Consider the following 15,197-nt stretch of genomic DNA (forward strand, 5'->3'; position numbering starts at 1 on the left):
GTGGTTACTGGAAAATCAGCATCATGTAACAGAATTATTTAGGAGGAACAACACACATTTGGTTTTGAAATATTTAAAAGGCTCAGTGACACTTGCATAATTGATAAAAAAACATTTTTTACTTAAAATGGCATAAAGTCATCAATTTTGACAGTACAAATATTTAGCCAATATTAAATACTGTACATTGCTGATACATCCCTACAAAAGGACATCACCCTCGCAGCAGAGAAGATAAAAACAGTCCAGTTTGGTCTCAGCAGCAGTCGTATAAAGCCGCGTTGTTGACAGCGTATTGTTCTCCAGCACAAAGAAACGCTTCCACGTCCCTTTACGCGGAGCCCTGTGCCCACCCGCAGCCCCCCCACGGAAAACTAAAGAACATGTGCAAAGGACGACGCTATTAAGGTATTCAGTTTGAACTGTAACAAAACATTGAACTGGCAATAAACTAGCAAAGCAACGACCCTGTGGCGCATATAAGAAGCACTGTTGGTTGCAATTCGCCTTTAATGTCCCATTCGTTTGAACGCCAACGCAGATTGTATATTTTCCTTTTTCAATACGTGTAATTTATTTGTGACATCTATCTTAGGAAATTGCTTCAAAAAGAAGTAGACATTCCTGTGGAGAGGATTTTCTTCCCCTCTCTTTTGCAAACAGTTCATTTACAATACTTCAATTCAAGAGCCCATCGCAGCGGCCCCCCATCATTCCTTCAGTCTGCGTAAAACAAAAATAAAGTAAAAAAACAAAAACAACAACAACTCAAACTTCAGGTGTCAGCAGCTTTTAAGGTGCGGGAGTGTAGAAAGTTTGTCGACTTTCCCCAAAGCGGCGGCGTTCTCGACCCCTTTGAGCCACTCTTTACACTTCCTCACGACGGTCTCATCCACGTCTGCGTCCTCCTCTTCGTACTCCACGTCGTCGTACTTGTATTGATCGTTCAACAGCGAGATCTTAACGATGGCGGTGATGTCCTGCTCGGTGCCGTGCTCCACTTTGGCGACGGGGTCGCAGCCCTTGGACGCTCCGTGCGTCTTTTTGGATGGAAAAACCCGCCTGTGGCGAAAGTCCGCGGAGGCGCAACACTTTTGCTGCTTAGCGATCATCTGCTTTTCGAGATTCCGTTTTTGGATGACAAGGATGGCTTCGGGCGTGAGGCTGAGGGTGAACTGGACCTCCCTCTTCCCCTCCTCTCTGCCGTTGAGGTGCCTGGCGGAGTCCATGGAGCTGGAGCGCCTGACTCTCTCGGACGAGTCCTGAGGTTTCGGTACCGACAGCCAGGAGCTCTTTTCCTGCGTCTCCTGGCCGGCACCCGCCTTCTGAGCGGAGCTTTTACGCTTCTCTTGCGGGGCCTTTCGCCCCAGATTCCTTAAATTAGCCGATGTCCAAGAAGTGGACTGCTTCTCTTTATCGGAGCCTCCCTTCTCTCCGCCGGATTTGCTGGTGTGCTCGCTGTGGGCAGTCGCCCCGATGGCTTTCTTTTTCCCGAATAGTTCCCTGCCCGGAGAGGAGATCCGCTGGTGGAGGCTGATGGGCGGAAAAGGCATTTTCTTTGTGGCTGGAAGCGATCAGGATAAAAAAAAAAACGTGCAAAAAAAATGTTCAAAGTGCAGATGGGCAAGGAGGCCCTGCGCAAAGCGACGAGCGGCGCTCCGTGTGCATGATCCAACAGCGGGGCGGCGAGCGGCTGCTGCGTCGTCGTGCACCTGTTGTCCACGAGGTGCCGGAGTTCAACTGGTGCACACGCGCGGGGCCTGGCTGCTTTATGGGGGAGCAGGCAGGAAGGCGTGGTTACGTGAAGCGCCAAACAAAGCCAAGGCGAAAACGGCGGTGATGTCATTTCATAATTCCCCCCCCAAAGTACTTCCTCAAAGCGCCGAGCGACGTTCCGGTGCCCGGATCTCATTGCGCACGGCGCCGCTGTTACGCGCTGGATGTTCTCACCCGGAACAATACCATCATCCGCCAAACACTGTTATGTATCCTGAAAGTGACCACAGGTGAAGGTGTGTATGGGGCGCCGTTTGTAAAATGTCGCACGTTCTAAAATCCTGCGCAGTTTTGCTACATTTAGCATTATCATATGAACAAAAAAGCACGACAATATTCACATGTCACTTTTTCAAACATTTAGAGAGAAATTCATGTACATTCATGCAATAACTTTTCCAAGGATGTTTGGCAGTAACAAAGTTGTTGTTAAATAATATAAATGTAAAATGTAAATGTAAATCAAAATGTTAAATCTAAATGTTATATCTAAATGTTAAATCTAATTGTAAATCTAAATGTTATATCTAAATGTTAAATGTAAATGTTAAATGTAAAAGTTTAATCTAAATCTAAATGTTAAATCTAAATGTTAAATGTAAATGTTGAATGTAAATGAGCATAGAGGTCGTCAACATGAAAGTAGAGTGTTACCGTTTTGGGATCTGGTTTAAAAACAGTTCAAAGATTGGGATATGACACTTTACAAATAGGCAATAAATGACTTTTAAGGCTGTAAGCCCTTTTACCATAACACCTCAAATAGAGGCACATTTTCACACATTTAAATTTACTTTTAACATTTAGATTTAGCCAAACATTATCCTTGGAAAAGTTATTGCATGAATGTACATGAATTTCTCTCTAAATGTTTGAAAAAGTGACATGCGAATATTGTCGTGCTTTTTTGTTCATATGATAATGCTAAATGTAGCAAAACTGCGCAGGATTCTAGAACGTGCGACATTTTACAAACGGCGCCCCATAGGTGTGGGGTTCTGGAATGGGAAAAGTAAGTCAAGTGTAGGAAGAGAAGCAGTACACGCTGCATCCATTTGAGCCAATATGCGTCAACAAGAAAACCGTTAAAAACCTCTACAGGTTTTAGAGCTTTTAAAAAAAATATTGCTTGAGGATGTTGAGCTTTTACTGCTTGTGAAACATTTGGACATTTACTGTTTAACAGCTCCCTCACATTTCTATATAAATGTGAGGGATTTAAAAGGAAAGACATAAGTAACATTATGGTGCACAAATAAATCAATCGGTGCCAACGGTGTGTGGATTGTTTTATGTGTTTGACTTTCTACATAATACTTCAATTGTGTTTCAGTAGCAGAATATTTTACACCAAAAACAAAAGAAATGTATTTAGTTGAACTGCCGCTGACTCACTGCTTGAACGGAGTGTTTTTTTACAGGATGAGCTGAAGAGGAAACACTTTTTTTTTTTATCAGGGTTTTTTTTGGTGTGTGGTGGGGGGGGGGGTCCCCCTCCGACACAACAATGGATTAGATGTAATAAAAAAGGAAACCGTTGGGAGTCGGACAGATTCCTGAGGCCAGCGATCTTCACCCAGTCATCTTCAAACTTTGCTGTAATCCAAGCAGGCAAAGACAGCAAATAACAAAAACAACCGCACTCCCTCCACACAACCGAAGCGCTTTAGCTCTCTGATTAATTCCTCAAGGATTTGCTGGGTCGCCGCCAAGTCGGTTAAATAAAAAAAAAATTAAAAAAAAGTAGTACTGAGGGGAGATTTTGTCCATTCTAATCCACCACAAACACAAACAGCTATACGAGCGTGTAATGACACCACGCGGGGTCTGCACAACAGGAAGTACGATTCTGTTAGTCGCATACAGCAGGGAGACGAGGAGGCATGTTTGTTGTAGCGAACACAAAGGGAAACATGGTGCCCTGCGTCTTCCTACATGTAGCTATTAATGCACAAGGCAGTTATAAAATACAGGAATAAATAACTACTGGTCCAAAGTATTCTATGAAATAACAAAATTACAGCCCCTTATCAGGATAGTGTGAGCATCTGCACAACAGATGGGGGGAGGGCGGCTGAGGTTTCATGAATTTTCTGGAGGAGGTTGTCATGACAACCACATCCTCAAAGGCTATGCCATCAGACCACCACCAACTAGATGGAAGCTCTTCTGGGTTATGGGGTCACATCAAAATTACAATGCTCAGAAAAGCGTAATTAACAGGGGGGGGGGGAGTCATTGCTACATCTGTCAGTAAATCAACTTTAAAATAAGAGAGGCAATGTTAATGCAATTTGATTTGCTAAGTGGAGCAGGTGGGTTCACATTCTATAGTTCCAGAGCATCAATGAAGCACCGTCTCAATTGCTTGAAGGAAAATATTTATACAGAAACATGGAAGAGCGTCACACAACAGTGCCTCATACAATGTGTTTTAATAACATAAAACATTGCATACACAGTAATATACCAAATACTGTAAGCAAAGCTAAAGGCACTCATTCAAAATAATTTCCTTGCACAATGCAAAATGTTTTAAAATCTTCAAAAGAAAAAGGCAAACATAAGGGAATCTTTAAATATATTAAGCATTAAATGCACTCATTTCTTCCACATACAAAGCAAAATATGCTATAGTCTGATTATAGTGTAGCCTAAAAAGAGATTCACAGCATGAAACGAGCCACAGTAAAAATCTGGAGATACAGCGTATAAACAACACAGACAACACAGTATATTTTACAGAGCTACCGTTCTTACAGTTTGCATATTAAGACAAGTCTTCACATTCGCGCACTAAAGAGTTCTAGCTCACACAGGTTGTGAAGCATTTCATCACAGCATCCCTGCAGAAAACAAAGTAAAAAATAGGATTATAAATAAACCAAAGACGACAAGAAATAGGAGAAAAGCAATGCTGGAATATTGATTAATGTTATTAAAAAAGATAACAAAGCAAAGGCAAAATGTTGTCATGCGCACAAAATTAAAGAAGACATAAAAAGCACTCGTTTAGATGATTTGGGTTGGGCTCGTCATGAATAAGTGAGTGTGTTTTGACGGGGAAAGCACCACATGCTCAGTGATGGGGGCTCCCTTTCTCCAGGTACCATGCATTGAGGGATGATGCAATACGAGTGATCACCATGGCAACCACAGACAGTCGTTGCCTGCTCCATTTCCCCCCAACACCGTTCACTCTTGCCATCGGTGTGTTGCTATGCAGACTTTGCCTCTAGCCACGGTAAGATTTCCGTGGAGGTGGTGTGGGACACGTCAAGGTTAAAAGGAGAAGGGGGGGAGGAGGGGGAATCATAAGCAGGTTGAAAGGGAGGAGGGGAGGACAGCAGACAAGACAGGAAACCTGCTCCTTTGAATGCTTTGGTCAGTCCCCCATCTTTTAATTAAGCGGCAGAGCAAGAGCAGCCTTAAAGCACCGAGCGACGTGTCCATGCAGCAGGTTTCAGTACCTTGGTCTTAGTTATAAATAGGCCACACGGTAAAATACATTAACAGATCAAGTCCGTTGGCCATGTGGCGATTTGGCAACGCAGGTATGACGGTTTGTTTGACCACAGATCGGAAAAGGGAGAGACAGCAGCCTAATGCTTCCCGCCGAGAGATTGAGATCTGTGATCAAAATATGCCGCCCTGTAACAACAGGGCAAATGATAGAGATAAATGATTAAATCTAAATTGAATGAAAATGGATTAAAGTAAGGAGCTTAAAAAAAGGGGAGAATAATGATTTGACTTAAGTGTGGGGTATAGGCAACAAAGGACAAAGAAATAATCATGTGATTTTAGTATTTTAATACCTAGCTGAAGGACTGGCAGTCAAATTTGCATTCTCTATAGGAATTTGGTTTTCGGGTGGCACGGCAAATTGGTCTTTGTCCGAGCTTTATATTGTTATTAGCATTTGGGTTGGGGGAGGGGGAACTATGGGTGGTTATGGGACGTCTCTCAGCTGTCAGCATGGATTATAGGGTCGACCAAATACACAAGGCATTTGGCCTGGGAGCGGTGTGGGGGGCTTTGGACCGCTCACCAAATGAGACATAAATCCATCTTACAGCTGGAAGGACAAAACAACGTCACACCTTGTGCTTGGTTGGTTTAAGGAACGAGGTGCTACACCGTATGGGACAACTTAGGAGGTGAACATCAGAGTTTGGTGGAGTATTTTCTTTCAATTCAATTGATTTAATGCACTCTGAAGAAATGACAAACATGCAGTATGATTTTAATGCCATTAGGCTTATTATGGCACATTATCTACAAGAAAGACAAAGCAGTAAATAGGTGAGAGAGAATCTTCGGAGAGTTCCCTTTTCTCTTATGCAGGAGGGGCTATTTGGGTCTCGATCTAATCAAAACCTTGCATTGTGCTTTAAACCTATAGAGCTTAACATAAGCTCATCACAAGTCAGATAAAAAGCTACATTTGGCAGATAAATACTAGGAAATCTGGCTAGAAGAGCATTATTGCACAAGAAATGATTTCATTTAGATTTTATGGATAAAGCAAATTGCTCCACAGGGCTGAAGCACAGAGGAGCGTGAAACAACAAGCTGCCATTTGCCGACTAAGTGCCAGCACTGTCCTTATGGGGAGGATTACAGCCATATGGTCGGGGCAAACAGGGTTTGGAGATAAATGAAAACATGTTTTCATTGAAGGATCTGTTTGCAGCAGTAGGGTGTCATTTGTAGACACGGGCCTTGTCAGGGTATGAATGTTAGCTCCTAAAGATCGACTAAAGCAGCGGTTAGAACTGGGCGTAAAATAAAGAACATGCAAAACACCTTCAGGTCAACGCAGAGAAAACATAAGTCATATAATCAAGTTGTCTTACCTGGCAAATGGAATGTAAGAGATGCTGTACCTGAAACATGCAAATACAAAAAAGACCGGATTAAGCAACAAAAACAAGTGACTGATTTAGAAGAGGACATTATAACATATTACGAGACTGAGTAAGAGATATTATCAAAATACACTGCTCTTAATATTTGTATCACCTACAATTTTTGTGCATGCTAATTGGCCATATTAGTGAAAGACTCTTTTTTTTTTTTTAATAGAAGCTTCGTCGTGACATAGATGTTCACCATGTAGAGGACTGCAAACACACCTTCCTGTATTTTAACACATCACTGGAAGTAGCCGGATCGTAACTTAAGGCTCTCACGTTTAATAAACAATGTCTGCCGGAATGACGCAATGCGTTTGTAAGGATGTGACGTTAAAGAGATTAACGATTAAAAGAATAAAACACCACGCAGAACCAAGGACTTGAAGTAGATTTAAGTCTCATAGGCAGCACAACATGGCTTCCTTAAGAGCAGAACACAGAAATGTAAGATATGGTTTAAAGAGTCGAGCAGTAATCGTTGGATTGAAGGGTCTTTGATGTCGCTCTGCAGGGGGATTAACAGCACTTGATTGGAAATGACTTGGATACATTGGAACCATTAGTGAAAAGATTACAGACGGCTTGGTAGCCAAACTCAGACCACACCAAAGACACAATACCCTGTACTGGAAATGATTACGGCTCAAGATCAGCACAAAACACCCGGATATATTTGAAATATGTGAGGAATCCGGTATTGGCAGTTGAATGATTAACCAAAGCATCTCACTTCACCACCACGGAGCAGGAAACTCATCTGTGAGCTTCAATAATGACAGCAAGTGCTTCAAAACACCTCTGAACGTTCTGAATACATAAACTAAATAAAGTTAATGGTCATTCTACAGAAGACTGGACTTTAACCCCCCAACCAGAGTGTGTGTGTGTGGTATGAGACACTACTTATTACAGAACCACCTTCACACAGACGTCTGAGCGCCTGCGTAGGAGTGCACTGTGTGCCCCCCCATGCCCCTCTGCTAAGAATGAGCAGTGTGACTTGCGGTTACCATGGCGATGCCTCAGAGAAAGCAGGCGGAGCGGAAGTGAATGTACAACATGTAGGTGAAAAAGCAGTCAGTCCTGCTCAGTGATGCAATGACATCGTCATCGTAGCTGTCTTTCCTGTCCCCCCCCCGACGCCCCTCTGCATTGACGGGGGTTTATGTCTAACTCCACATTCACAAACCTGGAAGTCTCGTGTTACTGCTGTGCAAATACATTCAAATTGATGAAGGTTGTAGTGCTAACGTGGCGTTTTCTTACGTTTCGTTTTCTTACGTTTCGTTTTCTTACGTTTGCTTAGTCTGAAAAAGTTCCTCAAAAGGTAATTTGCCATATGGTGTTTAAAAGAGAAGCAGAAAGTTTGGTATTTTTCTTGACTCAAGCCATTAATTAGTTATCTAAATGATCGTGGATTAAAAATGCATTTGTTTAAACTGAGTGGAGCCGTTCAAAGCGCTCAAACTAACCATTGTAAAAAAAAATTTAAAAAAACATTCGTAGTAAGGGACACGAAACAAAAAGGAGCTTGAGGTGCCACGCATTCACAACGCACTCTTTCCATGGGACATGAGCAATGAGCCCAGTGAGCTGCGAGCGACGCTGTGTAGAAACAACACGGAGGCCAAAACACATCTGTCTACGTCCCCAAGTAGAACAACACCGGCGCTTTACAGGCAGCAAAGTTCTCTCCGACGGAAAGACTCAGTCAACGCAGTAGGTGTGAGTGATGGGTAAATAAATTGCTAAATTTGGCACAGTGGAAACGTGGCTAGTCACACTTACCAGGTCATTGCCAAAAACTGTAGAATACAGAAGATGATGGCGAGGCCCTTTTTATGCCACTGTAAAAAAAAAAAAGCACAATGTTAATTTGAATAGTTGAAAACACTTCAAACAATACAAGCTATAAATGGCTTTAAAAAGAAAATCACTTGTTTGTTTCTTACCCAAAACACTGCACAAAGAGTTAAGACAAGGCAGAGCTGCCGGAAGAAGAAAGCAAGGGTTATCTTCTCGTTCGCACGCAGAATGACGTTCCCTTGATTTTTTTTCAGTATTTCACATCAAATATTAAGTTTGACAAAAAAACAAAAAGAAAAGCAACTAAGAAAAACGGCATCCATTACCTACTATAGAAGAGGTATGGATTACTCTCCGATACACAGACAGACAAAACATTTCAAGTGCAGTTCAAGTGACGCATTTGGCTTCACTTCAGCCTCAAAGTAACAGTAAAGCACATTGTATTTACCAGCATGACAATGGTGGCTATCAGTCTCTTTGGCTCAAACATGCGCTTCAGCTGCTTTAGTGGTCCCATTAGGAAGCAGGTGCTTTACAGGAACAAACACACAAAATGTTTATACAGCCTGACGACCTTTTTTTATTTCTCCAGAACAAACAAATAGTCTTTCAACAGACACCAGAATATTACCGCCGCCATAATCAGATATAATCTAAATGTTGGGATTAATAGCGGGTAAACATTTCACGCCCAAAACACCACGGAGAGGCGTCTCAAACCTCCTACACGCCGCAAGTGTGACGTCAGCGAATGCAACGAGACAAAGGCTTTCCCCGCCGACGAGTCACGCGGCTCTGGGCCCAGCAGAGCTGCGTGGGTCGGAGGGAGTCTGTGCGGCGTCACATCTGTTAGATGAGACATCCGAGGTGTCTGTGTTGACGCAGGCTCTTTCTACGGGTCTGCCGAGAGGGACGGATGCTGCTTTAGCGACCGCTCGGTTTGACAGACACTGATGATGTGCACGCGCATGCTGCCACGCCGGTGTTTGCTAGAGTGGGACCACGCAATTAGTTTGGCTACAAAAGAAAAGACAAACTAGGAAAAGAAAGAAATAAAAAAAAATTAAAAAAAAACCAGTCGGTTTTAAATCAAATAAAGATAAAAACAATTAATTAATGTGTGTTTTGTATGTTTTTATAACATGGGATTTGTCTGAAATAACCTCCCGTTGAGGTAACCGAGTACTTTTCTAGCAGTCAAAGTCACATAAGAATGAAAATTGCACGACGTGGCTTCAAATATGACACTGTCTTGGTTTGACTTGGTAACCTGGACCATGACAGCACATCTAGACCCACTGGACATACGACACCAGACAAAAGACTGACCGGTCTCAAAAGACATCTTGATTAGCTCCAGCCCTTGGCTTATCTAAATAATCCAATATGGACGACACTGATACCCAGTGACAGAAAATAAAATTCTAATGTTACTTAACCCATACATTAAACTATGAATGTATGTTGCCTTTTTCGATTGTGGTAATACAAAAAAATGTGCGGTTACACTAATGAATATCTGATTAAATGACGGAGATTATAATTCATGCTTTATTCCTACAGTCTGGAGCAGAACCATTAGTCCCACTGCCTATCAAATCAGAATGACAAATGTCTTGGTAAGACCGTACACAATTGGCATAATTACTTTGCCATAGTGTCTTTAGAAAGTTGACAAGCAGAAACAGGAGAAAAATGTGTACCTGTGCCAACAATGACCAACAGTAGTCATCAAGAAAACACGGTTGCAGAGTTTATAAGGCCGATGCTCGTGAGAAAGAAAAGTCAAGTCATCACAATTCTGACCTGCTAGTTTGGGCTGGACTCACCTGGAAAGAGCGGCGACGTTCCCTATAGTGTAGAAGACAGCGAATAGTTTGATGCCATTCGGAAGGAACAGCAGCGCTGATCCCTGATAAAACAAAACAACCAAAAAAAAAGTCTGTCAACTACACCAAATAATCGCCCAAAACCTTAAAATAGGGATAAATGGAGAGTATCAAAATAAATCCTGGACGTTGTTTTTTTTCTTTTTGGAACAAACAAAAAGCAATAAAAAAGGGAATTCTGTGAGCTCTCCTTGGGTTTTAATGACACCCGACGGGCTCCCCCTGCTGCCAAAATACTATACGAGGCGTTGCTTAAGCTGCCTGTGCGACATGCATGCCAACCATCAGGACCACTTTCAGTGAAATGGCTTTCATATTGCAGACTAACAGTATACAAAGTGTAAACACATTTTACAGTGGATCTCAGTGGAAGAACATTTAGGTCACTTAACCTGCAGATTATAACTGGCTCTCACCCAAAGAGCACCTATTGGAGCTGCTACCTTGTTTCTACAGGAAAGAGAGCACGTGACTTTCACCACCCCAGCGATTGCGTAGGTTCTGTTAGCGGCGTTGTCAGTGTGAATCACTAGGTGGTGGCTTCAGAGTGTTATCAAGAGCTGAAGCCAGTGAAAAGATTTCCTTTCAGAACGGCAACGAGGCTCTGCCCAGTGCGAACTGATAAAGGCAGTTCTTCACTGACAGCAAGCGAACGGTTTAATAAAGTACAAATGACATTTCTCCATCGCCAGAATCTGCGAGCGTGCAAGAGAGCGTAGGAAGTTGTCCGGATGGTATTTGCGCTGAGGCACGGTATTTTGAAAGTTTTATTAGTGCCTATAAATAAAAACACAGCAAAAGAAAAAGAAGAAAAAAAAAAAAAATTACTTGGAACATTCCTAACAAAAGTAACAGTCTGCTCGGTATTCCTAAAGACAGCATAACGTCGGACAGGACATAAAGGACGCCTTTTGAACAACAAAGTCAGAGACACTCACGAGTATTGAACACAGGATGCCTCCAGCGAAGCATATGACGAAACATTTCACCCTGGTGCTGTAGCTGAGCGTGCTGGCATCGAGGATCTGGTGGGAACAATGGGAGGATGTCACAAGACAACTTTAATGACCCACTGGTGATTAGGACAAATAACACCCAGCTACGATAAAACACAAAACACACACAGCACCGGTCTAACACACATTAAAAGACAGAACATTACTCCAAATGCAACACCAATACAAATACAACCAAAGTACAGAGCACCTCTGGAGTCACATGGAAGGAACAACACAACAGATGTGTTTATTTCCCACCATGTGACCACAGTCCGAACCGACCTGCCTGCGGACAATCTGCAAGAAATTGCAGAATTGCAAAGTTGGCAGACTGTGGTGTTCCAGTGTGGAACTTTTACTCCGCAACAGGCTACAAGAGTTACAAACACGAAGGTTAACTGATTACAACAAACACATTGTGCACGTCAGCATCTTACCCGGTGTCCTCCTCATCGGCAACGCGTGTAAAAAGCGTAAACAAACAAACGTTACAATTGATTGAATGCGGCCAGAAACACAGGGTTAAAGTTGGCATTAATGTTAAATAAAACATACTCAGAAAAACGGCTTAATGAAACAGCTGCATTAACGTCGCCAAACTTAGGAAATGTCTATAGGCTAGCGCGTATACTGACATACAGCTAATAAAACTAAGTAAACTCGTAATAATATTAAGGAAAACAAACACACTTTAACGTTAATTGGAGGTATCTGAGAAGTAAAGCCCAATCTCAGACAGGGAAATAAACTAATAGATAGATTTTTGTATCATGGTTTCTCCACTTAACGTGACGCCGCGTTAGCATTAGCATGGCGAACTGTCACACGGCTAACGTTAGCTTCGTTAGCTCGCCGCCGACTAACGTTACCTGGTCAGTGAGACCCAACTCTTCGTTTTCCTCATGGCCGCTTAACACACGGCGGAGTTTGTCCATCGCTGGAAGCGGTTCGCTGGCAAACAGGCGGGAAGGTTCAGAGTCTCTGTACTTCGAACAGGCCGTCTGTTATCCGACGTTAAGTCTGAAAGTTTGGATCGCAGTAGTAAGCCGTTTGACTTCCTGCCTCCCTCAACACGGCTCTCTGTACGGGCTGACCCAGAATCAGTTTATTTGCGTCGAACGTCAGCCAACGTCAACGAGGAGGGGTTTAAATAGCAGACTCTAGATCAGCTGAAGGCAGCTAGGAAACTACCCACTTCCCCCGGAACTTCCTTCCAAGTGGAAATCCTGTTGGAAATAATTGTAATGCAAATGAACTATTTAATTGCACTATTTAACTCAAAATATGATCATGTTTATTTAAGCAAAGTATATTGCACAATTAATGGTATATTTTACTTTATGTTTAATCGTTTAGGCTTTTAACATGCACATAAATATAACTTGCATTAGGGGTCTGAAAATTGCCTTTCTTTTCTTAGTTTGGACAATTTAAAATTCCTTATACCGGTTATTAAATATGTGAAAATCTATGGGATTGAATACCGTTTTATGCCTCATCCTATTCCTTTCATTTGACTGTGTCTCCATCCAGTGGCCAGTTGGCCCATCAGTCCGTAACTTATCTATCAGGACCGTGCGTGGTCATTTTACCAACTTATCTTGTGAAGAATATTGAGAATGTTTTGTCGAATGAATGCATAGGTGTTACCCAAGCAAAGGACACTGCTTGTTAAACACCATCATTTCTAATGTATTTTTAAGAGGGCTTATGTCTAAATATATAACTGTCTGACATGATTACTAAAGGGAAAGTACCCAAATGTATGCTCAATCAGTCATGTAAGCATGCCGTATTTTCAATGTCAATATGAAATACAGTCTCTCGGCAATGTGTATATGTTACAACAGGATACTGTGGTTTTGACTTGGTTTGCCTTGAACTCAACATCAACATGACTGGCCGTTAGCGAATATCATCTAGATGAAAAACATACAAAACAACACGATAGTGTGGAGACAGCAGGCGTGGAGACAGCAGGCGTGGAGACAGCAGGCGTGGGACAACGGCCTCATGTGTGTGTGTGTAGACGCAAGGAGACAGAACAGGAGAGCCGGCCGACCAGACTGAGCCAGTTAGTTTAGCATCAACACGCCAGATAGAGGGGCTAGTGAAGGACAAGAACAGTGGGACGACAACAACAGGAGGAGAGTTACGTAGTTAGGATTGTAGGGGAGCGCTTCGCCCGATCAGAGGAATGTATAAACTAATGCGTTGTATCATCGCCTCGTTGGTGTCTTCCCTGAAAGAGCTCGGTTTATTCTCAGTGTTGTTGCTCCAATAAATCTCTGCGAATCAAAGGATCCAGATCTCCAGTGTGTTCTATGGGTGTGTGTTACTGAAAGTCCCTGGTCTGTGAGGATGTGCGGGTCCTCACCGCGAGTCAGATAGATATAGTCAGCGAGTTAGAGAATAATTGGAAAATACTTAAAACTATGAATAATTCAATCCACAACCGAAAGGTCCCACAAAGTCACCAACTGAGCTACCTGGAGTCTGTTCTGGTGTTGCTCTCTCAGTCAGCGTACGCCCTGAAGGATCTGCCTCCGCTGCATGGACATACGGGAGGCCCATCTCCCAGTCACTGCCAGGAATTCCTCTGTGACATTTACAGGCCGAGCAAAAGTAAGCTCTGCCTCTCTGCTGTTAGAGTATATCCCAGAAATGTAGTCTAGCAAATAATGTCAGACAAAGATTTAGGCACAACAGAGAACTTGAGTATTGATTTTCAAAGATGCATCTGGTGTGTCTCATGTTCTTATATTAAAGAAATAAGTGAGTCTTTTCTTGATTTCATGCCTTTTGTGAAGATACTTTCCCATCAGCCCTGCATGGACTAATGGCTCAACATATTGTGATAAGAGCGACAAACTGCTTCCCTCTCTATTCTTCGTCTGTAAGGTTAAAGATAAACTGTGCTGTTAGAGAAGGGCTTTAGTGGCAGCATTACTGATTTCAAATTGGTCAGCCTTTAATTTTGTTCTACTCCTTTGAAAAAAAACAGGGTTTGGCGACTTGATAGTTCTTCTGGGCGGTGATCGGCTTCTTTTTTTAAGAAATGTGAATTCCTACTAACCAGAACGGGACTCCTGTCAGACCCGTCCAACTGTAGATCTGTGAGGACATTGCATGCTTCAGTTATCTCGGAGGGGCAATCTGGTTCCTCGGCATACTGGCCCTCTTGCTGTGCTGTGACCTGTGCATTGGGATCTACCATCTACCCATGGTCACTGCACTGAGCATGCTTTAGAATGGCAGACAGGGCTTAGTTGTGGTGCCTCAGGCTTCCCGGTCTGTGTTTGGGGGGAAAAAGCTGTTTATGTCCACACGTCGATTGAGTGTCTGCACACCGTGTCCAGCGCTGTGCGGATAGAGCGCCGCTTGGGTTACAAATGCAGCGAGTACAATGGCAGCTGGTTGGCTCGTCTGTCTGGGGTCGGGGATGTGGCCTGTGGTTGATGGGAGCAGTTACATCAAAGTATGCATGTGCTGACTGATGGACATGGAGCAATAAAAGCTGTGGGCCAGGCTTTTATCGTAGTTAATCCCGCTCTTCAACGTGACTGCCCCCCGTTGTTGTGTGCATTTGTTACGCGCTGCGATACATTCAAGGTCCCCCCTCCATCACAGTTACTGACTCCCAGATTCTGCTGATCCTCTTACTCTCCGTTAACTCGTGTGCCAAACCCTTCCTTTACGCCGTCCTCGCCAAGGCTTTCAGGGGGGAAAGGACGGGCGTGGTCAGCTCAGGAGCGCCATGGGCCGACGGTGGAAGCAAGGCCAGTGTTCATCGCACGAGGGCTTAA

The 15,197-nt window shown here is 43.1% G+C and overlaps 2 protein-coding genes and 1 pseudogene across 2 annotated transcripts; 1 reads left to right on the forward strand and 2 right to left on the reverse strand.

The window, feature by feature from the left end:
- Positions 1-97: 97 nt before the first annotated feature.
- Positions 98-1,907, reverse strand: prr18 (proline rich 18). The gene has a single exon (XM_040179319.2). The coding sequence runs from the start codon at positions 1,551-1,553 to the stop codon at positions 783-785; it is 771 nt and encodes a 256-aa protein (XP_040035253.1). The 5' UTR covers positions 1,554-1,907; the 3' UTR covers positions 98-782.
- Positions 1,908-4,140: 2,233 nt separating this feature from the next.
- On the reverse strand, positions 4,141-12,553 carry sft2d1 (SFT2 domain containing 1). The gene is made up of 8 exons (XM_040178055.2): positions 12,261-12,553; positions 11,332-11,418; positions 10,334-10,416; positions 8,953-9,034; positions 8,648-8,683; positions 8,484-8,542; positions 6,636-6,665; positions 4,141-4,622 (listed from the first exon to the last, which is right to left on the reverse strand). Exons 1-8 carry the CDS (start codon positions 12,324-12,326, stop codon positions 4,583-4,585), a joined length of 483 nt encoding a protein of 160 aa, XP_040033989.1. The 5' UTR covers positions 12,327-12,553; the 3' UTR covers positions 4,141-4,582.
- Positions 12,554-14,125: 1,572 nt separating this feature from the next.
- LOC120820815 (lutropin-choriogonadotropic hormone receptor-like) lies at positions 14,126-15,197 on the forward strand (annotated as a pseudogene).

This window comes from Gasterosteus aculeatus, chromosome 6 (genome assembly GCF_964276395.1).
Source record: "Gasterosteus aculeatus chromosome 6, fGasAcu3.hap1.1, whole genome shotgun sequence".
NCBI classification, from domain to species: Eukaryota; Metazoa; Chordata; class Actinopteri; order Perciformes; family Gasterosteidae; genus Gasterosteus; species Gasterosteus aculeatus.

Bases quoted from the DNA above. Each gene is read 5' to 3' on its own strand.
- sft2d1 (XM_040178055.2), bottom strand. From the start codon at position 12,326: ATGGACAAACTCCGCCGTGTGTTAAGCGGCCATGAGGAAAACGAAGAG. The intron at 9,035-10,333 runs GTGAGTCCAGCC...GTTCCTGTAAAG, and splicing joins AACGTCGCCGCTCTTTCCAG to CACCTGCTTCCTAATGGGAC. The intron at 4,623-6,635 runs GTAAGACAACTT...TGTTTTCTGCAG, and splicing joins TCTTACATTCCATTTGCCAG to GGATGCTGTGATGAAATGCT.
- prr18 (XM_040179319.2), bottom strand. From the start codon at position 1,553: ATGCCTTTTCCGCCCATCAGCCTCCACCAGCGGATCTCCTCTCCGGGC.